The 27,836-nt window shown below is 46.7% G+C and overlaps 1 protein-coding gene across 5 annotated transcripts; it reads left to right on the top strand.

The window, feature by feature from the left end:
* The first annotated feature begins 366 nt into the window (after positions 1 to 366).
* Positions 367 to 27,787, top strand: LOC309672412 (kynurenine 3-monooxygenase). Of its 5 annotated transcripts, XM_082483924.1 has the most exons (20): positions 367 to 806; positions 2,102 to 2,171; positions 5,028 to 5,096; positions 6,247 to 6,304; positions 8,184 to 8,251; positions 8,958 to 9,101; positions 9,551 to 9,665; positions 20,373 to 20,470; positions 21,398 to 21,487; positions 21,734 to 21,782; positions 22,552 to 22,639; positions 23,270 to 23,435; positions 23,930 to 24,001; positions 24,498 to 24,619; positions 25,996 to 26,143; positions 26,615 to 26,672; positions 26,785 to 26,867; positions 27,122 to 27,223; positions 27,317 to 27,376; positions 27,572 to 27,787. In XM_082483924.1, exons 3-20 carry the CDS (start codon positions 5,037 to 5,039, stop codon positions 27,737 to 27,739), a joined length of 1,749 nt encoding a protein of 582 aa, XP_082340050.1. In that variant the 5' UTR covers positions 367 to 806; positions 2,102 to 2,171; positions 5,028 to 5,036; the 3' UTR covers positions 27,740 to 27,787. The 5 variants fall into 5 exon arrangements, 4 of the variants coding, with proteins under 4 accessions (XP_082340050.1, XP_082340051.1, XP_082340049.1 ...); XM_082483925.1 differs by lacking the exons at positions 367 to 806; positions 2,102 to 2,171 and having other exon boundaries at positions 5,042 to 5,096; positions 6,247 to 6,300; XR_014269240.1 differs by lacking the exons at positions 367 to 806; positions 2,102 to 2,171; positions 5,028 to 5,096; positions 6,247 to 6,304; positions 8,184 to 8,251 and having other exon boundaries at positions 8,618 to 9,101; positions 27,122 to 27,228; positions 27,572 to 27,597.
* Positions 27,788 to 27,836: the final 49 nt, after the last annotated feature.

Below are 27,836 nucleotides of genomic sequence, written 5' to 3'. Positions count from 1 at the left end.
GAGGAAGCTCTCTGGGAATTGGCGAGAATCACCTTACCCAGGAGCCCCGACAGCCAATGCCGAGAGGAAGCGTTAGTGTAGCCCCGCCCGATTTCACTAAGTGACTGCTGGGATAGACACGGCATCCGCAGCGCGCCCTCTGCCTCTGCCTCCGCTCCCGCTCCCGCTGACGCCTGTGCCCGCCCTCCTCAACAGCCACCAATAGGAGAGATAGCCGCCTGCAGCCCGCACTGCGCTGGATGGCCAGTTTCAAACGGGCCGCCAGTCACGGCCCCGCCCAGGGGAGGGAGCTAGCCAATGGAAGGAGGGGGGCGGCTGCCAGGGGCAATCTCACGTGGCTGTTGCCGAGCTGTGGGGAGGCGCTGAGTAGGATCCGGTGTGGGGCTGTGGCTCTCCGGGTTCCTCTGCCCGCTGTGGAGCTGCCGCCGCCGCCGCCGGTGCCTCGGGTCGAGGCTGGCCCTCCGCGATAGAGGGGCTGCTTGTGGGGGGGCCGTGCTCTTCCACCTGCCGTTTCTGCTCCTCCGTGACCGATCCCGGCTCTGGCGACCTGGTCCCCGTTGGAGACAGAGGGAGGTGTTGGCACGGGGATGTTGAGCATCCAGCTTGATTATAAACTTCTGTGTAGAAATATTATCTTTTACAGCACGCTTAGTCTGCCTTTTGTGTATTTTTTCTGTCTCGGTTTTTCAGTGTCTCTCTACTTTGTTTCCTTTGCAGCAAGTGAGCTGTGAGGAGTTCACTCGCAGACTCCCTTCTTCCAGGAAGTACAGATGCAGCGAGAGCTAACATCTGGAAATAATTGTCAGGTAACAAGGGAGAAGTAAGGTGCTCTTTTCTTAATATTAAGAATAATTAACCTTACAGTCATCTACAAAACTGGTGATTTCTTTGTCTCTTAATGTCATTAAATCACACTGGAAAACACATCACATTTGTTACTTGGCTCAGTTCAGAGGTAACCTCTTGCAGTGCACTGGTATATTCTACTCAGAACAGGGAAATGCAAGCGTTTTCATGATCTAACAACACCTTTTCTATCCCTGGACCTTTCTATGCGTTTGGTTCTTAAGTTCGGCTTTTGCCTCAAATTTGGACGTTGTAATATGCAGGTCATGACCTGGAGCTAGCTGCTCCCATGCACTGCATCTATGTTGTCTGGGTTTCCCATACTATGTCAACCACCATCCACGTGCTCACTTTTGGTATAAACCATTTTGTACCAAACTCCTGGTCTCCCACATTATTTCTATGTAAGTATTTCAGTATAGACAACAAAAAGACTGGAGCAGTGCATGCTCAATGCTCCAAAGAGAAGTGTCCTGAGCAAGGCAGGGTTGTCAAGGCTTTCTCTACGCATCAGAAAGCCTGTCTGTGTCCAGAGCCAAGGTAGAGGTTAAGTTCTAAACTACTACAGAGGCTGCCAGGCGATACTATGTGTTGGCTCTCCTCTTCAAGACCAGTTTGCCCCTCCTAAGGAAGAGTGGAGATTTCAGTGCCTCTGGCCAATCCTACCTGACAAACCCATAAAAGTAGTAGAGGTTATTTCTATCTTGAGTAAATTAGCAGTAGCACTGATAATGCTGCACTAAAATCAGGCGGGTAATGAAACCTTACTGAGAACTCTGGGTGCTGTTGCAACGTCTCTGCAAATAAATGAGCAGCGTTTGTAGAGACTAGGGGTTTACCATTGTTGCATAAGAGGAGAATAATAAGTGTAGTATATGATTAGCATAGTGTACTTTATCATAAGTAAAAAGACTTAATGATAAGTATAATTTGGTTCAAACTAGGATCACTGTTTTCAGAAATAACAGTAAAAAACATTGCACGTTGTTGTATGACAGTGGCATGAAATAACTATAATTGTAGAATATGTTTTATTCATATACTTAGCTTCAAATGCAGATAGGACATTTTTACAATATTTGTAACGACCAAGCAGCCTAAAAAGAGCTCTCGACTGTTAATTTGCAAAATTGGCAGAAGCAGACCGTCGTTTGGAAGGAAATTACATGTACTTCTCCATTGGTGATTTTTATATGTGTGTGTTGGGTTTTTTTTTCTTTTAACTCTCTTTTAATAAATTAAAACGCTCTTCTAGGACTGAAATGATAAAGACTCTTCCCTGTGGAACCAGAGTATGAAAGTTTATCATCTCCGGATATTTCCAGGTGTGTCAGTTTGTTTGGTTCTTTTTATATTGTGTTTTAGAAATCATATTAATTAAAAATAAGGGCATAAAGTATCAAAATCAGTAAAAGACTTTGTAGAAATGTACTACTGGTATGGACCTCACCAGTTTAATGCATTCTTGTATCTGAGGAGGGGTCTAACAGTCCTATAATGTTCATCACAGTTGTTTTTCTATATCGTTTTGAAACAACTCCTGTGAAAGTTTTGGGGTTTTTTTTAGATAGTTGCTCCATCATTTATCTTACTATTTAATTAAGAATTTTTTCTTTTCTTTTTTTTTTTTTTTTTTCAGGTTTTCCTCTCCCTCACTAAGTCAAGTGCTTCTTGCTCAGTCTTTTCAGACAGAAAATCCCCACCCTGGTCTTGATTGCATCCTTTCATTTATTTAATGATTTCTAGCCTGTCCTGTCCTCACCATCTACTTACTAATTAAAGAAAGCTAGTTGTTCCAAGTCTTCCTCAGAACTTACATTTTGTAAATTCACCATTGTTATCTTTTTTTTTTTTTCCTGGACTCTCTTTCCCTTTTAAACCACCATGTCTAAAATTAGGCACAGTATTCAAACTCTGACTTCAGCACTGCTAAATAGAGCATAATAATTATCTCCTGTGAGATGAACATAACACTCCTGTTAATCCTTTGCAGAATTAAATTTGTCTGGTTTTGGTCTTTTTCATCACTATGTTCAGGTGTGATCCCTAGTTTGTGGTTCAGTGTAATTATAGATCCCTTTGGGCAAGATCCTCTTGTGTCTGTCTGGCAGATTTCTGGCATTAATTAGCAGGTTGTAAGATGTCCCTAGAGTAGGGATCCCTCTGTGACCAGGGCATCCATAAGTGTGGGAAAAGAAAGATCCTTTAGCAGATTTGCTGGAAAGCATTTTTTACCTAGTATTGGATTTTCTCTGGGATATCTGTCACATCAAGCAGAAGTTTCTCTCTCTTCCTTTCCTCTATAGTCAACTCAGTTGCTTAATGCTGGCATTTTATCTTTAATGGAATACTTGGTTCTTTTTGTCAGCCTTTCTAGTAACCCTATATTGATATTGCAAGGAAGGCTCTAGAAATTTAACTTCTAAGGGGCACTTTATTAAACCAGTTGGTGGTAAAACAGCTCAAAGTTCATCAGCAGTCAAAAAGGCTACTACAACACCAGCAATGACTAATAGCAGGGTTGGTGCTGTTGTAGTTGCCTGGAGACGCCAATATAGCTTGTTTTGCTACATTGCTGCCCAAATGTTGCCCATAAACCTGCTCACCCCATCACACAAGGGTTTATTAACTAGAAAGGTACTAGGACAAACATGACACTGTACAAGACATACAGCCACAGTGTGATCAACAGTGCAGCTGATGTAGCACCTTCTGAGAGTGGCCAGTAGTGGAGGCCAGGAGATGGGTATGAGAGTAGTCCGTGTGGGCTCTTGCATGATACCTTCTCAGCTCAGTTATGAGATCAATGAGCATGGAAAATCTGTTTGAGGATGGATTAAACAGATTCTCTTGCTTAGCAAAGAGGCACCTGAATGGGAATATGATACAGGAATAGAAGTTGTACATAGAGCTGTTTCTCAGGAAATCTGCTGGCAGGTGAGAGGGTTCTCTGTTCTGCTGTGTCACCCATGGCATTTGCAAATGAGCCCTGCCAAAGAAAGTTGAGCCCCAGCTCTGACACAACACAGCTATTTTTGGGCTCCCCATGTCTCAGTTTCTATAACCTCTGCAGTGACTACCAGCCTGTATATTTTTAAGGACAGATTGCACACGCATGCTGTGTGGGTCACAGCTGGAGGAGGTGATCTGCGCTGCTCCCAAACAGCTACCTACAAGCATTTATCAGCTGTTCCAGCTGCTAGCAGCTCAGCTATAGCTTTGCTATGCCCTTCAAGTAAGGAAGAGGTTGTAATTTTGCTCTCCTAGGAGCAGAACCAGGCTTAAAATATGATACTGAGTATGATCCCTGGTTTCTTTCTGATGCCTCGGTGTTGATTTTATGGATGTCGCTGATAAATGTTACTCTGTTTTTTATGCTGGGAGGGGGAGACACCCTACAGGTTGCTTGGGAGACAGTAAGCAAAAGGATGTTATCCCATAGCCTTTTTACTCATCTAGGGATGGGTTCCAGTGATGATCCTTAATTTTTTGAGTTTTTAATTACTACCTGGTGATGAAAACTCATATGAAGAGCTACATCAAACATGTATGGGCCCTTTACAGTGGGATAAATATTGCTATCAGGTATTAATCAGCAAGATCATAATCTGACCCCTAGCATTGAGCTTGTGTTAAAGAACCATTGGCTTTTTTTTCTTTTTTTCTTGACCACTAATGTCCTGGGCATTTGATTTTCAAAAGATGCATAAGCTTCTACACCTGGAGATTAAATTGTTTGTATTGGGGATTGGCTCTACAAACTTAGCAACCAGGTTACAGGCACAAAACTGAGCTACGTAGAAGACATTAACAACACAAAGGGCCAGGCCTAGTGCCACTGCCAGGGAAAGGCTAGCAACCATTAAAAGCAGACAAATATTCACCCTGAGTTACCCTTCTGTGATCATCGAAACCTGCAGCACAAAAACACATTGAGAGAAATGCCGGAAAAAGCTGTGTGACCTTGTGGTGAACATCTGTACTCGTTTTTACCTGGGAGTGAAACTGAAGCTTTTATCTACTTCCTTCAATTGCTCACAATCTTGTATTATTATTTTTTTTTAATGGGATTATTCTTCTCATGATCATGGAGATCATGGAAGGGAAAAAATAACCACTGAAAACCTATCTGCCTTTGCTTAGCTTTTTAACCTGTTTTTGCCTGCCTATTCTTCCATGAGACTACTACAATGACAGATCCTTCAGTGGTGGATCAACTCACACGACTGAAACTCAAACTCCTAGAAAAGGTAAGGGAATAACTCTCCAATGGCCACCTTTACTCTGCTTTTTGCTCTTGCATGTTTAAGCATTAACATTGTGTTTTAAATAATTACATTTCTACTGAGATGCAAAGAGGATCTGCAGCCAATTGAGAACCTCTTTTTTCATGCAAGCAGAGGCAGACTGATGTGCAGTGATGCTACAGTTGCTGTCACTTTTTTAAATAATATTGTGTAAGTTTACATGGACCTACAGTAAATTAAAAATAAGAGTTACAGTGGGAACTCCCATAAATCTTATGGGAGATGTAACAAGTTAGCTCAAAACCAGTATGAGTTGTGACAGGCAAAGTTTAGGAGTAAATTTTGGATAAAGAGGACCTCAGATTGTTTTATGTCTTTTTTTTTTTTCTACTTTCACTTAAGGTAAGTTGCCTGGTGAAACATGGGCAGACCTTCACTGGAAGCACATGAGGTGCCACACAGAATTCCAGTAGCTCTTTGTTTTGACTCCACACACTAATGCACCTAGGGTTCTCCACTCAGTCCTGTTTGTCCACCATCAGCACATCTAACATCCGCTAATGTGGATCTTCTACTTGAGTGTCCTCCAGAAGCCACTTAGAGTTGTCTGGAAGGAAAAACAATTTGCCTGGAGATATGAATGCTGGAAGCGGCATCTGATCTGTCTCCATGGTGGAGTCTTTTGTCTTAGATACAGGAGCCATTTGAGGGCGAAGTTTCCACCAGTGTGGAGCCACACAGAACCAAGAAAAAAGCCTGCGTATGAGCAAAAGGTCTCTAATTTCTGAGCATCAGGGAGCAACAAGGGCCAGCTGCTCCCTAAGGAACAAGGAGTTGAGCACACTAACACTGCCAGCAGGGCAGGGACCTGGCTGACCAGCCCCCAAGCAAGCCAAGCAGGTCAGAGCCAGAGATGTTGGCCAGGTTGAACCAAAAGTCTAGATCTACCAGGCAAGCTCATGGTGATGAGGCAGGTCCAAAGCCAACCTGGGAAGTGACTACAGGTTGGGATGAAGGTTAATAGGATCCATGGCCAGTCACAGTCTGCTTTATCTCCTCCATCCCAAACCTATGCCTGTAATGTAGAATTGGAAATTGTTGTGAACTTTGCTGCCTGACTCATAACCAGTTCTTGTTGTGGTTCTACCAACAGAGGCTAGAAAATGAACAGGAGGACCTAGAGAAGATGGAATCACCTCTCCCAACTGCAAGTAAAAGAGAAGCGTTTGTTCTAATTATGGACATGAAAGGGCTTAGTGATATTCTCAGGCATGAGTTCCTCAGCAGGTCACACCAAATGACCACATCTCCTCCCTAAAAGCTGAAAGGGGCCTCTGTGTGCTGAGTGGTTGGGCATTTGGGTAGTCAGAACTTGCTCTGTCTTGGCTTCTGTGACAGTGACATTGTCTGCAGGGCAGAAGGGAGACTCTGAACTTGAGTCAGTGCTGCCCAAGCTCAGCCTGTGTGTATCTAAATCTGTATGCAGCCCTGGGGATTGGAAGTAAGAAAAATGCAAGTTCCAGTGAAGCTTGTGTAGTAATGTCAGTTTGTGTACTAGTCTTGGTCCTAACTAAGCTGTTGAATCTTAGCAGCCTTGATGCAAGGAGAACAGGCTTGCTACACTGTGCAGCTATCTACATTTTATCTTTTGAATTTATTCAACTGAGTTTTTTTGTTCAGCCAGATGAGCACTGACATAAGAATCACCTCCTGCCCAGGTGTCCTCTGTGCCGTCTCAGCTGAGGATGCTGGTTCAGCTGGAGCAAACTACTGGTGATCCCACTTGTCCTAGCTCCTACACCTATGAGTAAGCCCCTGTTGCAGTCCAGCTGCATACTTGGCTTTGGTGGTCCTGAAAAGGAGTCATTAGGACAGCTGTGTGTTTCTGAGGGATCCAGGCTGGAGGAACACTCCACTACTAATGCTGCTTTGCACCTTTGAAGCTGACCAATGCAGCCTTGTTCAGACAAGAACATGGTTTCCAGTGTAAAAAAAGGGACTCAGCTTATGAAACAAATAGTTATACTGAAAGAGTTGGTCTTGAGGACTGTGTTGATAAGAGCTGGGAAACCATTTTGTCAGGAAACCATGCATGTGCAATTACGTTCTGATTTTAGCTTGGGCAGAGAAGTCAGAAATCCCAACATGTTTATGAAACTTACAAAGTTTAGACAATTTTCTATAAAAGCTACTGAACCAGCTAAAAGTTGATAAAAAAGGAAATTTAAAATAACCTGTGTCTTTATCAAACACTTTCAAAGACTGCTATGACATTTCACATACACGTAGTGCGTTCCCTTCTACAGTACTCCCATGGAAGCTCCACATGTTATGTGTAGTGCATTCGTTTCTTTCACATGCAATGTTTATAATTATATTATCTATGGATTTAAAGGCTACCAGTATGAGATCAGAAGTATTTGTAGATTATACTCTGGGCTCATATTCATTGAGATGATGCACAAATAGTTGTAAACTTCCGGTGCCATGGCCAAAAATTAAAAATCCCTTTAACAACATACAGCTTCAAAATACATAGTGATGTTTTTCAGAGCAGATGCCAGGCATGCCTCCAATGTGAGTGAAAATGATCTTTCTTATTTTCATTTCAAGAGAGTTCAAAATCAGCTGTATGTAGGAAGAACTGAAAAGGAAGTTGATTCAGAAGAAAAAGGAAACAGAAAAGTTGACATTCAAAACTGAGATTACTTTGATATGTCACAACAAAGTTATTTTACACATTGCACAATCATCCTCTGCATGTACAGAGTATATCTAGGAAATTTCAGGCTGAAATAAGTTTCTAAGCCAGGAGGTTAAAAGGGGGCTCTAGAGAGCAATCTGAAAAGTTTATTTTAAGAGAAGGTGCATTGCCTTTGTAGAGCTGGCTGAACAGCTGCCTCTATATGTGGCATAAAGTCATTATCTGTTCATTTATTGGATTTGACAAGAAAAGTAGCCTAAAGCCTTTTATGAAAGAAGTCAAGCTATCTTGTAACACATTTTCTAGAGTTAATCTCATAATGTAGGTGCTATAATACCTCTGTCTTTGTTGTTCTTTGAGAAGATAATGGATTTTTCCTCCTTCAGGGAAAAGACAGGAGGATATGCTCCAAAGTGCCCTAAGGCAAAGGAACAATCTGCTGCAGGATATTAGGGTAAGAGCCCTCTCTGTGGACAGAAGCAACAGAAAGGGCCAAGTTATCTGCACATCCACTGCTGATATGCATTCAGTTTTTTCTGCTCCTTTAATTCTTTGGCTGGACAGTATTCAGTCCTCAGCTGGTTCAGAGTATAGAGGCTGGGCCAGCTACTTAGGGAGAGGGGCCGGAGAGCAGTTTGTATTCCCTTACTACAGCTAATGAAGCTTGAGCCCACTTCAGTTAATTGGTGGGTTGATTCTGTTTATCCTGAGCTGCTGTATAGTAAGCTCTCTGGGGTAATGCCAAAATACAAAGAAGGGATTTTTAATGCTGCCAAAATAGGGACAACAGAAATTGTTACTTATCCCTGGTTTGTGGAGGGTACCAACCATGAACGAAGCACTTTCCCAGACTTTTGGCAGTTTATTCCTCACTTTTCTACCATTCCTTTTTGCTTGTGCTGAAAACTGTATGGCTTTGAGATATGTGGGAAGAAAAATTGTCTTTATACTTGTGTGGGCACTGGTTGAGCGCTTCCCTTCATGCAGCAGTCAATTGTGGTTTGCCTATCAGACAGTGCAGTGCTGCACGTTTCTGCAGCAGTGTTTTGGTGAGCAAGGCTGCGCCCTGCTGCAGGCTCCCAAGGGCGTCCAGAGACCATAACAATACTGTCTGCCTCTATGTGATCAGGTTTTCTTTAAGAAGATACTTGATTTTGCAGGAGCAGCACCTTCTGGAAGAGCTTTCGCAGCACCCTGTACCAGCTGGAGGATACTGTCATAACCACCTAGCTGCCCCCTTGCATGTCTACCAGATACCTTTTCCAGCTCCCCAGGCAGAGCCACCAAGGATTATCCAGCAGATGGTAAGGATCATCTCTCCTAGGAAGCACCACTAGCACTGTGCCGGTCTGAGACAGCAACCGCCTGGGAGCTGTATGGAAACATCCCACCAAAAGGGAAGATTCATCTCTTGTTGTTGTATTGGACCCCTAGTGCCTTAGATAAAATCTAAGGGAAATCATCTTACATGTAAGGCACAAAATTAACAGTATGAATGGTTACCATAGGAATGAGGTAGCAAGAGGAGTGGGAGGATTGCCCACACTCTGGCCTGGCCGCTCAGCCAGTTTCCAGTGGAGATCACTGTCTGCTCTACAGCCCCCAACCTCAACAGCTTCTCCGCAAGGATCTCATGGAAGACTATGTCCAAAGCCTTACTGAAGACCAGGCAGATGATACCCACTGCACTCCCTTCCCAATGATGAGGGAGCTGGCCAAAACTAACCCTGACTTCTCCAATTTTCTTTTTCAGATGCCGCCTCATCCTGCCACCATCATCCAGCAGTTACCTCACCTGTCCCCTCTGATCACACAGGTCCCCCCTGCCCAGCCTTTTGCAGCTCCCCGCTCCGGAAGCATTAAAGAAGGTAATCTAGCAGCCAGCTCCCATCACCAGGCCTGGAGAGCGCAAGTGAAGTGCCACGGCAAGTGGAAGGGGGCACAGGACAAGCAAGCTAGTTAGTGACATGCTGTTTCATGACTGGGCTGCCACTGGAGCTGTGGGAATGGCACTCCATAAATGGACTAGATACTATTTCTGAGAGGCTTTCAGACAAACCCTTGTCGCTAAAACTAAAGAAAAAGGAACTACAAACTCAGCAAAGTGAGATTAAGCTGCTGAGGAAGCTTGGGAAAACAAAACAGTTCAACCCATAGGACTGAGTAATCTTAACTAGGTCAAACTCATGTGCACAGATGATTCCAAAATTATCAAACAAGCTTCTAAAATATGTTTTTATTCTTTTGTTCCCTCTTAAACTGCTGTTCAATCTCCTCAGAACAGTACAGGCTTTTATTATGCCCCATGTTTGGAAACAACACAGAACATCTGAAACTGCTGTTCCAAATATAGTGCAATGCCAATAAAAACAGTTTATTCCTAAATATAGGTGGATGCTACTGTAAAATAATACATGAACAGGACCTGGGCTGACTTCCCTGGCTCAGCCTTCAGCCAAAGGTTTCTTCATCCCGCAGATAAAACCTCAGTCATGAAACTGCTATATTTCTTAGCTCTTTCTTCATCTGAGTGTCTGGATTTTTTGAATCAGTTTATTTTCATAAACAAAATAGCCCCAGCTCATGCATGACTTTTCTGAAGCTGACAGGTGTAAACTACTTTTGGTATGACCAGTTAAAAAAAAAAAAAAACAAAACACAGGAAAGTTGCCTTGATTGTTTTTTTTTTTCTTCCTTTTTTGTTTCTCCCCTCTCCCTCCTTCCTTCCCCCCAAGCAAATTATTTGCACTGCACAAGTCCTTTGTAATTAGGACGCAGAGGTAAGCAGATTTGGTGCGCATGCAGTGGACTCTCAAGGTGGCGCTGCAGTATCACATAAATTTGAGGAAACTTCTCACATGGAAGGCAATAATCTTAAACTGAAGCAATGGAGAGCACTGTAAGGAGCTGACCCATGCTGTAGTAAGTGAGAGAGCTCTAGTGCTCAGTCCTTCTCCAGTCTGCCAGTCGGCATAGCCAGAGGGGTGGGTTTGTAAGGGAACTAAGTGACAGAAGATGCTCAACAGCAGCTTTCTTGTAGAAGGGAGGAGAAACAGAAGAGCTGGTCTAAACAGCACTGCCTGGCCAAAGAATGCTAATATTCTTCGTGTGTCCCTTTCAGCTGCTTTGTTTTGGTTGCAGCAACCAGTCTGTATGCTGGAGGGCACTTCTTACCAAGATGCCTCTGCTGCTTCTCAGTTGCTGATAAAGCCCTTACTTTCTTCCTTGGGGTGACCTCTTCCCAGATATGGTAGAGATGATGCTGATGCAAAACGCTCAGATGCACCAGATCATCATGCAGAATATGATGTTGAAGGCTTTGCCACCGATATCATTCACACAGCCTGCTGGACCCAGCTCTCCCCTGCTTCAGCATGCGCAGCAGGTAACGACACTGGACTCTGAAGGGCACCATTGCTCACGCAAGGCAATGGTTGATCTTCTTGGGAAGGTGCAGGGCCTGGACAAAACAGGCAGAAAGTCTGGGGTGTTTAACAGCTGCGCGCATCTTCAAACTCACTGCACTAGAAGATGGTTACTGAGCAGAGTACAACCTCCCTCTTTACCATGATGAGCACTTTGACAGGATCCAATGGAAGTACAGACTGGATTCACTCCAGCTCTGAAAATTATCTGGGCTGTACAGTTGAACCACTAACAGACTATGCATGGAAGAGATCTACACTGGGTATCCGCTGCTGCAGGTCCACTTGCTGCAAACAGCAGGGCAATATTTATGTTACAAATCCTGTAATTGGTAAAACTTGACCTGGCAGGTTCAAATGAGCTAGAGCTGAAGCACAGATTTCTTGATTGTACTTTGAGCCCCCCTGCTCTAGTTCCTATCTTACTGAAAATCAATGGCTACTGAGCTCTGAAAGGAGAGATCTTAAAGATATTTTGGTGTGTAGATCCCTACAGGGATTTTTCCAAAATGTCTTATCAGTGCCTCGTAAGAGGCATGTAATTTTGACCATATCCTTAGATGCCCAATTCCCAAGCTATTTTTAACAAGGCTATATACCTCTTTAGAGTTCTTAAGTGTTTTGGAAAAATTTATTTCTAGTCTCTAATCTGTAGCATTTATTAACTGAGAAGCAAAGACAGTTGATCTTTGGGGAGGAGAGGATGTCCCAGTGTTGCAAAAACTTCCCCTATACTTTTCCTGCCCCTCCATTTTCAGGCTAACTATGTCTTTTCCCTGTGCTGTAAGAAAGATTTGTCTTCTTTCTCTCAGATGTTAAGTTTGTCAGGTGCTGAGAAAGTAACTCCCACACTTCTGCAGTCCTTGCCCAGCTTACTTGCACCTTTCCTACATGCTATTTCAAGCTACCTGTTGCTTTTGCAAAGGCCCCGAGGTTTAACGGAGGGGTAGGAAAGGCCCTGGGTTTAACAGAGGGGTAGGAAATGCGATCCTCCTCCATAGCCCATCCCGTGGCCTGGAGGGAGCTGACAGGTTTTGGCACCTTTTGAGACCAAATGTCTGCCCTGTACAGAGAGCCTCCAACAGCAGCTGCTAGCTCTCATGTTTTGGAGCACAGAAGTCCCAGGACACCACCTGCGGTGTAGAGGGGCTCACTGGCTTCATCAGCCATGGTTCCGGGGCAGACTTGCTGTGGAAATGGCAGGCAGTGCTGGCTCTTCCTCATGTCAGAGTTGTGCCAAGCATTGCCTTGGACAGAAGTCCTTTTATATTTTCCTTTAAACTTTGCGGTTTCTGGTTTTGGATAATCTTTCTCCTTTGCTGTGCTGGAGATGTCTGGGGCAGATGGTGGTGCTGGGAGAGCCAGCAAACTCATCTGCAGCTTTTTGTGGAGGACCCGCATCTAAGGGAAGATGGCAGAGGAAGAGCATGTAGCCCTCAGGTCCCACCTTCCTCACTGTGCATTTCCCTAACAGAGACCGGTGGGATAAATCAGGGGGAGTGGGATCTGAGTGCCTCTGAATATCAGATGAAATTTGAACTCACTGAGTGTTTGCTGGACTTTGTGTTGGAGCTTCTAAAACCCATCTCCAGACAAATGCTGAAGGACTTCATTTAGCAAAGGGTGGCCAAGTGGGAACACAGCCCCTGAGCCAGGGACCCTTCCCGTGGGGGCACAGGTTTCACAAATTGCTCTTTGTCTCTCTCCAACAAGGACCTGCAGTTTGCTGCTCCCCTGGCTGTGAAAGCAGACAGACCCAGGCCATCTGCGGTGCACCACCACCACCACTACCCTCCCACAGGGCTGCTCCCAGTGCCCTATGGGGGCTTCCCATCCACATCCATGGCACATCACTGGAACAGCAGCATGCCTACGTAGGTAAACAGGCAGCCACAGTGTAAACTTTTAGCTCTTCCTTCCTGCACAGCTGGGGTAGCAAGGTAGACCAGAAAAGCCCATGCCTTCGTGGTTCTTCGCTGTGGCCAGTTCTGTCTTTAACACAACAATGGGATTGAGGTGGGTTAAGTGGTGATTTGATACACTCAATCTTATAACTTGAGCAATTAACCCTTGCTTACTGTGGAATAAACATGAGGATCAGACAAGGTCTGCAGATGATACCAAGCTATGTCCCTGCCACACAGAGCCGCCACTCAAGCAATGCTGCATGGCTCTGCTCTGCAGTGGTTGTTACCCTGGGTTTTGGGTCTCCCTGTGAACCTGGCAGACACCTGCTAAATAAGGACTGCGTGTGTTTTACTTTCAGGCTAAAGTTCCCAGTAGGATTTATATTCTTAAAACACTGCTGAGACATTTGCTAATCAGAAATTCCTGGGAAAAAAAGCCTCAACCGCTTGCTAAGGAAAATAGTACAAAGGGAGAGCAGTGCTCATAAATAAAGGTGAACCTTTGTGATAAGCCTGTGCTTGCAGCTGGGGTGTTTTTTCAAGTGCAGAAATGGATGGATTTCTTCCTACACTGCCCCCAGGTCTGCAGAGCCCTCCAGCCTTTAGCAGAGGTCAGCAGCCAGCTCCTCCAGGGGATCACTTGCCTGTGCCTTCCCTGCTATCTCTGAGCCTGGTTGGCTTTCAAGGCGTGAGCAGATCACACATGGGACTAGTGTTCGAACTAGTCTGCTCATGTGAATGCCAGTGGCAGAAGGGACCGTGGGCAAGGATCTGAGCCAAGAGAGAGCAGTGGTTTGGTGTCAGGAGAGGATAGCAAGAAAGCAGACGTGGGAGCAGTGGTGCTAGAATGTTCTTACATGCCAAGGCTGGTAAAGAAATGCATATTGCTAGAGTGTGGTGGGGTGGCAGGGGATTTTGGGATGGGGACTCACTGTTGCATTGGTCAGAACACAGCTTTTACCTGTGTGCTATGGCTCTTTCAAAGCCTTAAGGAACAGAAGGACAGGATTGGAGGCAGCTGCATCCTCATGCATGGGCAATCTGCTGGCAGGGGTATCTATATGGCCTTCTTTAGCATGGGATTCGAATTCCTGAACAGATTATTTACCTAATGGGATTATAAGGGATAAACATTTCCACCCTTTTCACTTTAACATGGGTTTGTAATCTTTACTGGTAAAGATCTCTTGCCTTCTTCCAGAATCAGTGCAATTAGCTGTTCACAGAAATTGGCAAAGGAACATCTTGTCACAGCTTTTAAGCTGTCTTCTTCCTCCTCTTCAGCTATCTTCCACCATGAATTATGAAATCTGACACATCTACACTGTCCTTTTGCAGCTGCAGAAAGCATGTACTGTTGGCTATTACCAAACACAAGCCATTTTTCTTGTTGCAGGTGGCCCACATACTGACAGTACGTGTTCCTCTGCAAGTGGACCATAGCATTGCTGAGGTCAACCTGTATTTGAACTGTTCCTAAATAATCTGTCTGATCAACAGCCTAATGTCTGTATGACTGCACACTATTGGTAGAAGTGACTGGGAAAAAGACTGCTGATGTTCAGAACAAATGTACCATGCACCTGTGGCCTGCTCACCCATTTCTGCTAGTTCAGTTGTTTCCTCTCATTTTCCAAGCCAGACCAGCCACAAGCAATCACCACTTTTTTTCCCCTCTCTTCACAGAACCAAGATAACCCATCCCTAAGCGTCTTGCAGGCTTGGCAGCTCACTGCAGCCCCTGGGCATGAAATAATCTTAATACCAGTGTTATATGAGCCCTTGCAAATCAGTATGACCCAGCCCCAGAGCTGAGTCCCCATCATGTGCAAATTGAGGAAATACCCCTTGCAAAGGGGGGTGTTGCCCTCCTGGGGACGATAATGCAAAGTAACCCAGGATGCCTGAATGAGGGTTTAGTCACCGAACTTCCTCAGTCTGAAGTGTTCCTCCTTCAGTGTTTTTGGTTTTACTCCCTCACAGATATACTTGTCCTACAATAATTACTTATGTGGGGAGCTAAAGATGAGCAGGAATGATTGAAATGCAACTTACCAGCATAGTAGGGCAAAATCCTGGCACTGGCTTTTCCTGAAGACCATCAGTCTGCCCTACTTGTGTGAGTTGCCTTTGTGCGCTATTTGGACAAGTAATTCTCATTGGAGAAGAACAGAAAGAAATCTACTTCTGCAGTCATTGGGTTTGAAGGTTGACGTGCAATCCCGTGACGTACTCCCAGATAACTGCAGTCCACATTTTCTGCCCCAGGAGGGCTCTGACTCTCAGTCTCTCCCAAATCGCACATTTACAAAGCTATCCACAGTTTTATTCTCAAAGAGCTATTGGAAGATGACTTAAGCAGCCTGTGTATATTTGTTCCATTTTTTGTCAACCTTTCCCTAATATAATCAGGGTTTAGACTTGATTAAAAAAAAAAAATAAAATCCTGAGGTTCTTCCTTAGATGTTGGCATGTGTTTTTCTTCAGCAACATAAATTAAATTCTTTGCTTTTCCCACTGATTTTCAGAGGGCAGGCCTTAAGCTGAGCCCATGCTACCCTGTTCTTTTTCTTTTCATTTAGGACTCCTTGGAAGGCTTGCTCAAAGTTTTAATCAAACGATACTTTTTAATTCTCTGAGCAGCCTGGTTATGTTTAATATAGAAAGATAAACAATTAATTAGTAGCACTTTCTCAGTGTTTTCTCACCTTCTCCTGTTTTTAAAGTGGAGGGCATGTTTATGTTGGTTTTGCTTGCTGCAGTTTGTAAGTGAAGCTGATGAAGATAGTCCAGGGACCTAAATTTTGTTTGGAATGGTCACCCAGAAGAAAAGATATTGCACAGGGACAGACAGTCCCTGATAGGCAAAGTTTAGTTGGGTTTGCCAAGAACTATTTTCAGTAGCTAAGGAGATAGGCGTGGCAGGAAGAAAGTGATATGTATCATCTTGGAATAAAAAACTTTCAAACTGTGGCCCATTTACCGTACTACATAGCACTGCTCACTGACAGGTTGGGAGCTTCCCCGCACGTCCGTGCCTCCTACTGCCGGAGCAGGTACATGGATCACGGATGAGACTGCTTGTGCAGAAAGCAGTACTATGAGACCAGCTTTAGTTACACGATTGTATGCTGTGTTATCCACAGGAGTCCATGAATTAACTGGCATACCTTAAAGTGCTGCAATCAAATTGGTAAGCCAGGGTGGTGGAGTAATCTGTAAAGCCTACTGGACAAGCATGCAAAGGGTGCTGTGAGTGATGTTTCCAAATAATAACTGCCACTGCTGGAAGCTAATGGTGTGCTGTCTGTGCTCTGAAAACAATGAGTAATTTATTTACTACATAAAACTTACCTTGTTCTTTGCCCTCTCTGCTCTGTTTTCTTTGCTGTGTGTGAGTCAATCAGATAGCATGGATCAATTCACTGCTGAGTAGATCAGAGAAACCTGATGGAGGGTCTTCAGTAGAGTTTCATTTGGATGCAGTGCCAGGGCCCACAGGGAACTAATAGCCTTTAACAACCCCATCTAGCCCCACTTGGGACACCTGCCCTCCCCAAGGCCAGCAGTTCCATTTAAGCTTGCATGTGGGACTGCTTGTGGGTCCTGTTGACTCTGTCTTGCATGTCCTCTTCTTGCACGGTACTGCAGGTTGGGACTGTGACATGATGTGGCACTTGCTCCTTGTCCCCTTGGGAGCAGCTGGCCCTTGCTGCACCGGGAACCAGGACATGCAATGGAGAACAGCACTGTGCTTGTGCAGGGATTTGGTCTTGCTCCTTTGAGATAAATCTGCTGTCTTGGGCTGTGCATTGTAGGTTTAGTAATAAATGGTTGTTAGTGTATGTTAATGTATGTGTTTTTACTGTCTGCTGTTTAATTATTGTGTGTAGCCTGTAATTGGCTCCTCACTTTTAGAAGCTTACTGTGTGCAGGATTGGCTCAGCAGAGCACACGCTCCTATGGGCGGGCATGTGAAATAGTGCATGCAGAGATGTCTCCTCACAGCCTCATCCAAGTCCTGGAAGGCTTCTGCAGATTAAGCATGGACCCTCTGCTCAGCATCACACCCCAAAACATTTGAGCCACCCACAGCTTCCTTGGGTGAAAGATGTCCTCACAGATGGGGTCAGGCCCCCAGGCAAGCAGGGTGGCTCACATCCCACACTCAGGAGAGTGCTCCAGGAGTTACTCCGCATCGTCCCACTGGTGCCTCTGCAGTTGCAGCCCAGCAAAGCACCAGCAAAAGCCCAGCAGATGCAAGCTCTCCTCCTGCTCTGTGCGTGTTTCATTAGGAGGTCCTTGAAGGCTGCAGAATTCCTTTAAAATTTTCAAAAGAGGCCTTTTAATAAGGCCTGAGTGAATAATGCCACATTCACATCTCTTCACCTAAGGCTCATGCAGCTGGCTACACAGCCAAGGCTGATTCACCACAGTCTCTGGGCTGGGAGTTAAACTTTAACATGAACCAGGGGAGAAGAACCCAGGCATGAATCCACCGCCCATGTCCTTGCCCTTCTCCTCCCTGCTGGTGAGGGCAGTGCAGCAGGACAGAGAGTGGGGAAGCAGCAGTAAGAACCTGTGACCTGGAGGCTGCCCCAGTGATGGAGCCTGGTGACCCACAAGGAATAAGAGTCGCTGTTGTTGGCGGTGGTCTGGTAGGAAACGCAATTTGGCTGCTGTGTGATTGCATTTGCCAGTGCTGTAAAAGCATTGCTTTGATGTGGGGTGAATGTTTTTCTTAAAATCATTCCTCCTTTAGATGACGGGGTGTTATGGAGGACTTGGTTAAGTTCCCACTGTGGAAGGCAGCAAGGGTCATTTGAACAGCTAGGACTTTGTAGGAGGAGGATGGCTCTTTCCCTTGAAGGTAAGCTTTGCTGCTGAGATATCCCAGAGATCCAACACGTCTGACTCTAAGGGACAGCATGGATCATTGCAGCACCTAAATCTCTCTTGATATTTTGGCCATTAGCTTCTTGGTTCCTGTGCTCCTGGAAAAGAGTGGTGACATAAGAGTCTGTAGTTCTGACAGCGATTGATAATGGAATTTAAACACAAAAAAGACAGCCATGCATTTAAATAACAAACGGGACATAGGTGTGCTGTCCTTTTTAAGGCAACATCTTGCTTTTGCACAGATCTAACTTCTCCTCATGTGTTCCCAAGGGAATGCTGCAATACCCCGAATTCTATCAAGAAAGACAAATATAGTTCAGAGAGGAGCAGGGAGCTTGCCTGTACCAGCTCCTTGTAGATAACATAGAACACTGAGGGATTAGCTGAAGGGATTAGCCCTGCTGCAATTAATGCATGTAAACAAGCCCTGAACTTCGTATGACTGTATACAATGAGTTTTGATGGGTGACTTTTGTTTTGGAGGCTCTGCAGGCACACCAAGGGTGCCAAAAGACTTCTCTCCAGGAAGAAGTCCTCTAAGTTTCTTGATCAAAGGGTCTTCCTGTATATGCTGAGCTGCATCCCCTGACCACTGCTTTCCCTTGATGCATCTCTTTAGTGATCTGTGATATAGCTACCACATAGCTACTAAACACCATTCCTAATCTTTCTCTTGTAGGTGGGTGCATTAAATGCCTGTTTCTTTGCTAGACGAGGTTTCCATGTTGATGTTTATGAAGCCAGAGAAGGTAAGTTCAGCCTGATTGTTACTGCTTTATTAATGTTTCTGTCCCTTTACTGATAACAGTTCTTCAAGAAGCAAAAGAGGAAGTGTGTGAGCTCACTGAAACTGCAGAAAGAAAATGAAATCTGGAAGCGTGACACTTTGGGGATATTCTTTTCACTCTTCCCTTTAGCTCCTGTGGTGGTGGGGAGCATTTATTTGAAATATATTGTCTTGTGTGGAGGGAACCCACCCTTCAGCTACTAAAATGATGCCCTTTTTTTATGCACTTGGCTTAAATATTGATTCAGATCATCACCTTTGAAAATCTGTCTCTGCGTAAAGAATTATAGCACGGTGCTGTTGAAGCTGGGTCGGAAGTTTGGAAGCAACGACTGTTGTTAATGCTGCAGCAACTCTGTTAGGATTAAAAGTATTGACTTGTTTGGTAACCACTGCCATCAGTGGTGAGGAGGGCTGGTGGCAAGAGAGGCAGAAGGAGAGATGGAGTGCTTTCAGGAAGCCTCCAGCTCTACAGGGCACCGCAGCAGAGCAATGATGGTTCGGAGCCCAGGTGCTGGCTGAAAGGGAGAGAAATCATTTGCCTTCAGTGTCTGTCAGCTGACAGACAAGTAAAACCTGGGCAGAGATACCAAGCCAAGCGGCAGATGAGAATGACACCGTGGCAGGTGAAACTTAACTCGAACATGCTGTGAAAGGAAGGAGAAGCCCTGTGTTACATGTGGTCTCTGTGATAACTCTTACTGCTTGGGCAGATGTCAAGATGGACAGTTCTGCTGCACGGTTCCCAACTGCACCCGTCCCGAGTCCTGCACACAGCTCTGGGTCCCCACCGCAGAAACAGGGGTCACAGCAGCCAGCCCCAAGCAATGCCAGCAGGCTGCAGGCCTTAAGCAAGAGCAATGGCTTTTCACTGTGGTTTAACTGTTAAACACTTTGCTGGGTGTTGTATATGCTAGAAGTTTCACAGGTTCAAATAGCCTCTGGTTACTCATACTTGCGTTTTGAGTCAGATGGATTTTACCACTTTGCTCTAGTTTTTGGCCCATTTCTTTTGCTGAGCTGCAATCCTGAAAGCTATTGGGATGAGGCACCGCATGTGCTGGCCAGACGACCTGAGAAACCTGAGTGAGGCCATTCAAAGGAGGAACAGACCAGCACTAAGACATTTCCATCTGAATAGTGATGGAGAAGGTGACCTGCCAGTGTCCCCAAAAGCATCAGTCTGTGGGTCACAGCAGAAGCTGACAGACATTCATCGCTTGGCTCTCTCTGCTTAAAGGGGAAGTGGCTTTTAGTGGTAACATGCCCTCTGGCACTGTGGACAGCTGTCAGGATCCGGCATTCCCTTTGCAGCACTTGACTGCAGCTGCTTCTTCCAGGCTAGAACTGGCACAGAGGAAGCTGCCTTTGAAGCTGCTCAGCTGACTTCCCAACAGCTGAACATGCCCTCTGATACCTGCCCTTTCTGCATGCAGAGTAGGGAGACAGGAATTCCCCACTGTCCTGCCTGCAGTTGCTACAGGGATTTTTGGGAGATGCCACCCACACCAAGTTGTGGTATCGGCGTCTGCATAACCAGCTGCTCTTTCCACACAGACATCCGGGTGGCCAGCTTTGCCCGTGGCAGGAGCATTAACTTGGCCCTGTCCCACAGAGGACGCCAAGCCCTCCGAGCTGTGGGGATGGAAGAACAGGTACCCTGGCAGCTTCTGTCAGTGATGGGGTCTCTGTGGTTAAAATGCTGTTGGCTACAGCTGGTGATGGACAGGCTCTTTACTGCTCCCCAAGCACACAGGGGCCACTGCAGTGGTAGCTGTGCTTTTGTGAGGGCGGAGGTATGAAGGTAGACCTCTCCCACTGCATGCCCGCAGCCTGACTCTCCACTGCTTCATGGCACAGCCACCAATGGAGATCTCCCCAGCCTCGGGGTAGCACCCAACCCTGGGCAGCTGGGATCTGCTCATGGCAGATGGTGCTTCCCTGGGAGACCAACACTCAGGCAACACCTTCCTGTGTTTACCTCCCCGCTGTGCTCTCCTCCCTTCTGGACGGTGAGGGCAAACGTGGCAGGAGTAGGTGGACTCCCAAAAGAGCTGGAGTACCAGCAGGATGTGGTAAAGGAATATGGTTTCCCCACTGGCATGCCCAGATTTGTATTTTCCTGCAAAACCTTAAGCTTTAGGCTGATCCCTGAAATCTGTGCACACCAACTTCTGCACTTCTGTTAGTGGTGGGTTCTCCCTGCCCCTGGCTCCCTGCAGAGAAGGAGCCCAGGCTTCGACAGGTCGTATTCCAGCACCAGGATGTAATTTGACTGTCATCCCCTTCCCAGTCCTGCACCCTGCAGCTTTTCATGTCCCTTCTCTCAAAAAATATTTTTGCAATGATTTTTATGAGAATGAGCTTGTAAGTAATACCAGTAAAATGTAGTGACTTGTCATTAACAGCCCTGTAAAATTCTCCCCAGTAACTTGGATAGCCACATGAAAATGTATGAGCAGAGAGCATCTGATTCTGCTTGGAGTGCAGTGCATGGGGGAATGGTGTTTGGTAGCTTGTGCCTTGCCCCTCGGCAACTCAGTTTTGTCCAGAAGGCTGGGTTAAGTTCCCTTCCATTTCAGATTGTGTCCAAAGGCATTCCCATGCGGGCAAGGAGGATACATATGCCTTCAGGGAAGAAGTACTCTATCCCCTATGGGAAGAAAAACCAGGTACTGGTACATGCTTCCACTCAGAGATGCTTTGCAGAGCATGAGGGGTCTTTGATGGCATTAGTAGCTCTATGGGGTGAATAGCCTGGGGCTCACACTCTTAGAAAGGACGCTGTGAGTGCGAAGGGGATTGCATGACCACTCGACTTCAGCGAGGGTGTTTGGGAGAGGGTGGTGTTTCTCATCTGGCCATGCAGAGCATCTTTCAGCAATGCCTCCTGAACCCCATGTTTGTTTGCCTTCCAGTATATTCTTTCTGTGGACAGAGCAAACTTAAACAGAGAGCTGCTAACAGGTATGTTGCCAGGTTTGTTTGCAAACACTTTTACACCCTATTTACTGAGGATTTAGGGTTTACCCCATGACTAGGACACTTTGGGCCCCAGGCTCTCTTTGCCTGTGAGTTTTGCATAACCTGGCTCTCAAAACATGCAAACATGAACTAGCTTTGTTTTTAAGAGGAAAATCTGTGCTGTTTCCCTGCCACTTGTCTGACACAAAAGGATTTTCAAACAAGTCCCCCCAAGGCCTTTCTGCATGTACAGAAATCCCTGAGGAGCAACTCGTGGGGGCTGCCTCAGCACCCTGCCTCCTGGCACTGGTGTGTGCTTCCAGAACTTCACCCGCCAAAGCAGGAGACATGTCATTAGCCTTGCCACAGTTCGTGGCATTTTCTGCAACCCCTGATTGTATAAAGACAAATAGAAATTGGAGCACTGTGGCAAAGTGTGTAATCAGGCTAAGTCAAATTTCCCCAAATTTCCCACTGATTACAGGCACCACATCCCATCCTGAAATACAATGTAGTGATGGTGGAAACAGGTCAATGATTCATGTCATTGAGGGGAAGAAAGAAATCTTTGGAGGATTCCCTGCACTTTTTACATAATTTTCACCACAGTTGACCAAACGCAGTCCTAGTGTGCCCTGCCCGCTGACTATCACTCAACACAGCAATATTATTTGCTGTAATGGCAAAAGTCCCTATAATTTAGGGATCCCTTGGATGTATTTTTGGTGTCACAGTACAAGCCTCTACATTTAGCTGTCTTTTCTTTTCACAGCTGCTGAGAAGTACTCCAACACTAAACTGTACTTTGGACACAAGCTCCTGGGCTGTAATGCAGAGTTGGGGACATTAACCATAAAAAGGTAATCCCTGTGCAAGTCTGGAGTCAAGTTCAGTTAGTTTCTGCTTAATCATTCATAAAACATCAAACAATTGAGCAATCTCAGTTTGAAACTAGCATGTTATTCCTGAACGGTCAAAACTTGGTGTCAGCTTTGGAAAGGAGAGACATCAAAGCAGGCTGAAAAAGATTTAAGCAACTCTCTAACCCCTCAGCAGCCTGGCAGTAGGCGAGACACACTTGCTGACCTGTGCGGGGAATAAACATGCCAGTCTCCTTAGTGCTGTTTTTCAGGGACAGATTGCTCATCAGGGAGGGCAGCTATTGACCTTGTTTCATAGTTGTGTTAAGTTCTGGTCATGCTACCCATCCGCCTGAGCATGCAGGCTCTGCAAAATAGCAGCATTATTCCAACAGTGCCTGTTGCATTCTTGGGTAGATCTGGCAGAGTTATGCTTTTGATAACCTACAGGATAATTATCTTAATGCTGAGCTACCCAGTCAGTGAAAGCCAGTCTTCCCTCACCCTAGAAGATTAGTAACACTGGAGCTGACAGTGGCATTTCACAGAAGGCAGATACACTGTGTCCAGCTGTGCTGAGCTAGCCTGGAGTTACAGCAGAATTGATCCAAGGGACTCTCTTGCTTTCAGATCTGACCAGCAGCCATTGGAAGTCACCTATGATCTCATTGTGGGATGTGATGGAGCCTTCTCGACAGTCAGAAAGCAGTTCATGAGGCAAACACGCTTTAACTACAGTCACGAGTACATTCCTCATGGCTATATGGAGCTGACCATTCCTCCCAAGGATGGAGACGTAAGTGTGCCTGTCCTGGGGGCTGCTACCACTTTTGTAGATAGGACACCCTGCTCCCCTCTCATGGTGGTTCTGCTACAGCAGCTCTGGAGAAACTAATTTCTTGCTTGGGGCTCAGCCAAGGAATTAAAACATTCCTAGGAGAAGGCAGGCATCTCTTCCTCTTCCTGTGGTGGTACCAATGTCTTGGTACCTGGCTGCAAAAGTCCTAGAGAGCAGTGGGGTTAACTATAGCTCTGAGAGGTCCTGGGGATATGGGAACATATCTGTGAGGATATCAGTGATTGCAAACCAGCAGATTTTTGCCCATATTTCCTACCCTTTCTTCTTGCCCTGTGTCTCCCTGAAGCACCAGGTACCATAAAAGGGGGCCTGTCTTCTCATCGTACAAAGGATGGGAACTGGTGTGCTGGTGTGGAGGGGAACCAGAGGGTGGGCAGGGGAAGCTGAGCAGGGCAGGTCAGGGACACAAGTCGATTTTTCTTCTCTTTCAGTTTGCCATGGAACCAAACTACCTCCATATCTGGCCAAGAAACACTTTCATGATGATTGCACTGCCAAACATGGTAATAACCTGTGGCCATGCTCCCTTGGGGCATGGGATGGAGCTTGTGGGGATGAACTGGCTGTGGTGGCAGGGGCTGGGAGGGCCGGAAATGTGCCAGGTGTCCTACAGGCTTGGGGGGTGCAGGGCAGGACCCCTCGAGCCAGCCCTGCCTCATAGCGCTGAGCAGGTACCTGTCCCACTTCTCTCTGTGCGCACATTTGAGCCCACCCAAGCCCCCTGAAAACCAGCTCTTTGCAGCTGGATGTTATAAATTAAATACAGGAGTACCAGGACAGCACGCCAGGCCCATGCTAGCGGATCACATGCTGCCCATTTCTGCCTCCCCCCTGCCTGCCCCCAGTGTGTGCAAGCCCACTGTGGGTAACCGGGTGGCTGGGTGCTTGTACACACTGCACAGGCGGGTTGCTACAATTGCTGGGTGACAGACTGGGCACTGAGCTGCTGCGCCAGGTGCTCTTTGTGGCTTCTTTCTGACCTTCCTCCCTGGCCAGCAGGACAAATCCTTCACCTGCACACTCTTCATGCCCTTTGACGAATTTGAGAAGCTCACAACAGGCGAGCAAGTGCTGGGTTTTTTCCGGACCCACTTCCCAGATGCCATCCCTCTCATCGGAGAGTAAGTGTTCTCATCTTCCCCTCTTGCTTACCAATGCAATGCCGCAAAGCCAGGGGATGCATCCCCACCCAGCCTCAGGTTCCTGGTGATGGAGACTCCACTGAAGCTGGAGGGCCAAGTGGTTGTGAACGCTGCTGGGGTGGATCCCCATGGCCTGTTGGTCTGAGGGAGGGAGAGTGACCAGACCAAGCTCCACATTGCATCCAAGCTGGAATAGCAGGCTCAGCAGTGGAATGCAGCCCCATCCCATAGCAGTTTCTGATGGAGTCACACTGAAGCACTGCTCTGTCCCTTGGAGGCAAAGCCCAGGTCCTGCCACTCTGGGAGCAAAGAACACATCACCTCCCACTGCTTTTGTATTGCTGTTAAGGGTTTTGAACTCAAGGGATGGATTAACTGTTCATAAGCTGTGGGGTTTTGATGTTAGAGGTGGGTGAGCAAAGTGACTCTGCTAGAGTGAAGGGTAGCTTGCTGAAACCAGCAGTGCAAAGGTAGTCCTGCTGTTCAGATAGCTGAGTTGCGCAAATGTTGAGATTTTAGCCAACAGACTGAGAAAAGCTGGGCTTGGCAAAAAAAAGCCCCTCCACTGTGCTGACTAGCCATAGTCTAGCATTTATTAATTTTATGGCTAAAACAAATACCAGTACTGTGAGACACAAGAGCAGGCAGTTCCAGTGGTGTGCTGATCCCTGGGCAGTGGGGACCCTCTCACTGCTGGGCAAACAGCACAAAGGCAGCAGAGTGGAGCCACAGCACCCCACTCTGCCTGGGGCCCCTGGTGGCAGTGTGGACCAGGACCAGCCTTTCCAGCACACACCCTGATGGCCATGGTTTTGTTCAGTGTCCTCATTTTCCTGCAGAGGGAAGCTCCCCAGCCAGTGGGAGCTCCAGCCCACGCTATTAATGCTTCTGCTTTGCAACATAGTTATCCGTTATAGGCTTTTTTTTGGCTGATTGGAAGGGGTCTCAGCTGTGTTAGGAAGTTTCCTTTCCTCTTAAGGAGACTGTATCACACGACTTGATACAAAAGCAGAACCTCAGATATCCTTTAGTACATCCTTCTACAGTGACCGCCATTCCCCACTGCTCACAGTAAGAGGACTGAGATGTCAATGACGCTCTTACTCACAGTCAGGTTGTGTGCAGAGCTTAAAACCTGAAGACAAAATATTTGATCCATCAGGGGAAGTTAATGAAATAGGTGTTATGGCCTCCACATTTTCCCCAGCACAAATAGTCTAGTCAATAGGCTTGGTTTCTGCATCCCAACACTGACAGTGCTTATGGCCCTGGCTTCCTGAGCTTGGCTGCGGCATGACTTGCTCTTCTTGTCTCTTGTGGCCCCACAAGCGAAGTATCTGTTGTTTTACCTGAAGGCGAGAGCTGAAGCATGATTACTTTTTGCTGCCAGCCCAGTCCATGATATCTGTGAAGTGCTCCTCCTACCACCTTGCTTCCCGGTGTGTGCTGATGGGAGATGCTGCGCACGCCGTTGTGCCCTTCTATGGACAGGGCATGAATGCAGTAAGTTCATGGCAGGTCCTGGGCTGTGTTAGTTGGGTCCCCACTCTTTTCATCCAGAAATGCCTGGTTTTAGAGTGTAGCTCCATAGAATTCATGAGCTGGCCTGTCTCGTAGTCTGACACCCTCTGCATTGGCAGGTGTTGAACTCCCCTTAGGCATCTGGCTGCTCACTAGGACCTGGCTGTCCTCCAGGGGGGAGAGGGGATGGGGCAGTGTTACCACCTTCCCATGAGGCAGAGGACTGCATAGGGGGGTGGTCCAGCAGGGCAGCCCCAGGCTGCTGGGAAAGGCAAACCCTTGGATTTCTCTGCAAGACCCCTGGCAGGGTGGCCTGGAGTAAGACTCCTCCTGCTCTGACGCTGTGCTCAGTGGGAGCCTGCATGCATGAACAGCTACACTAGCTAAGCATCTGTGAGAGCAGTTCTCGTGAATGTGTGGTTCCTCCTGCCCATTTATCCTGTAATTTTCCAGGGCTTTGAGGATTGTCTGGTCTTTGATGAATTAATGGACCAGTTCCACAATGACCTTGGTGAGTGAAGTGGCTGGGGAGGAGCAAGAGCAGAGGACGTTCCCTTTGCATCTGAAGGCAGCTGGATACCCTGCTGGGGAGCTGCCCGTGAGCTGTCACTTTCTTCACCCAGGTGTCTGCCTCCCTGAGTTCTCCAGGCTGAGGGTGCCAGATGACCATGCAATCTCAGATTTAGCCATGTACAACTACATAGAGGTAGGTGAGCTGCACACAGACTTGTGGTCCTGTGGGCACTGCACACAGTGGCACTCTGTTAGGATGCACACAGTGGGCAGAGTCTCTGGCAAAACTCTGGCTGGGCTGTCACTGCAGCAGACTAGGCTAAGAGCTCCTTGGGAGTGCCACTGGGCTTGCTCTGCTCCCTGAGAGCTCTCTCCAGGAGAGCTAGCAAAATGCAGGGGAGCTCTGCCAAGACACCCTGCAAAGGTGTTATGGTTGCTCTGTCACAGATGCGTGAGCACGTGAATTCAACGTGGTTCATTTTCCGGAAGCACGTAGACAACTTCCTCCATGCCATTATGCCTTCCACCATCATCCCCCTGTACACCATGGTAAGGTCAGCACCTCGGTCCCTACTGCCTGAGCTGCTGTGAGTTCCTCCTGGCTGGCTTTGAGGTGGTGATATGCTCCTGCAACCCTCCCAGGTGACCTTCACCAGAATTCGCTACCATGAGGCACTTCAGCGTTGGAAATGGCAGAAAAAGGTTGGTCAGCGGTGGTGCCCATCCTCCCCATGCCATGAGCATAGTGAGCATTCTGCATGCCAGCACTGCTCAACTGCAGAGGGGAGCTTTGGTGGTGGGATATTGCTAGGTGGGTGCAGGTGTGAAGACTTTGCTTGGTGCTGCAGGGTAGGAGCAAACCTCTGCTGATGCTGGGATTTCTCTTTGCACTTGCAGATAATTAATCGAGGGCTCTTTGTCATGGGGGCAGCAGGACTGGGTGGCACCTACCTTCTCATAAAGCGGCTGGCACGGAACTTGGACTTCTGCATGGAAAACTTGTGGGGCTGGTCCCAGTATCTGAAGAATATTGGAAATTTTCCCTTTGGCACACAAGTGGCTTAAATGTAAGGGGAGGTCCTGGTTGTAATAAAAGTGAAGGCATAGCCTTTTGGCACAGCTGGATGATGTTTCTCTTGGGATGTGGCCTGGCAGCTTCTGC

The sequence above is a fragment of the Vanellus vanellus genome, assembly GCF_965231255.1.
Source record: "Vanellus vanellus genome assembly, chromosome: 5".
Taxonomy (NCBI): Eukaryota; Metazoa; Chordata; class Aves; order Charadriiformes; family Charadriidae; genus Vanellus; species Vanellus vanellus.
Note: the sequence above shows the minus strand (reverse complement) of the source record. Positions and strands in the feature narration are given on the sequence as shown.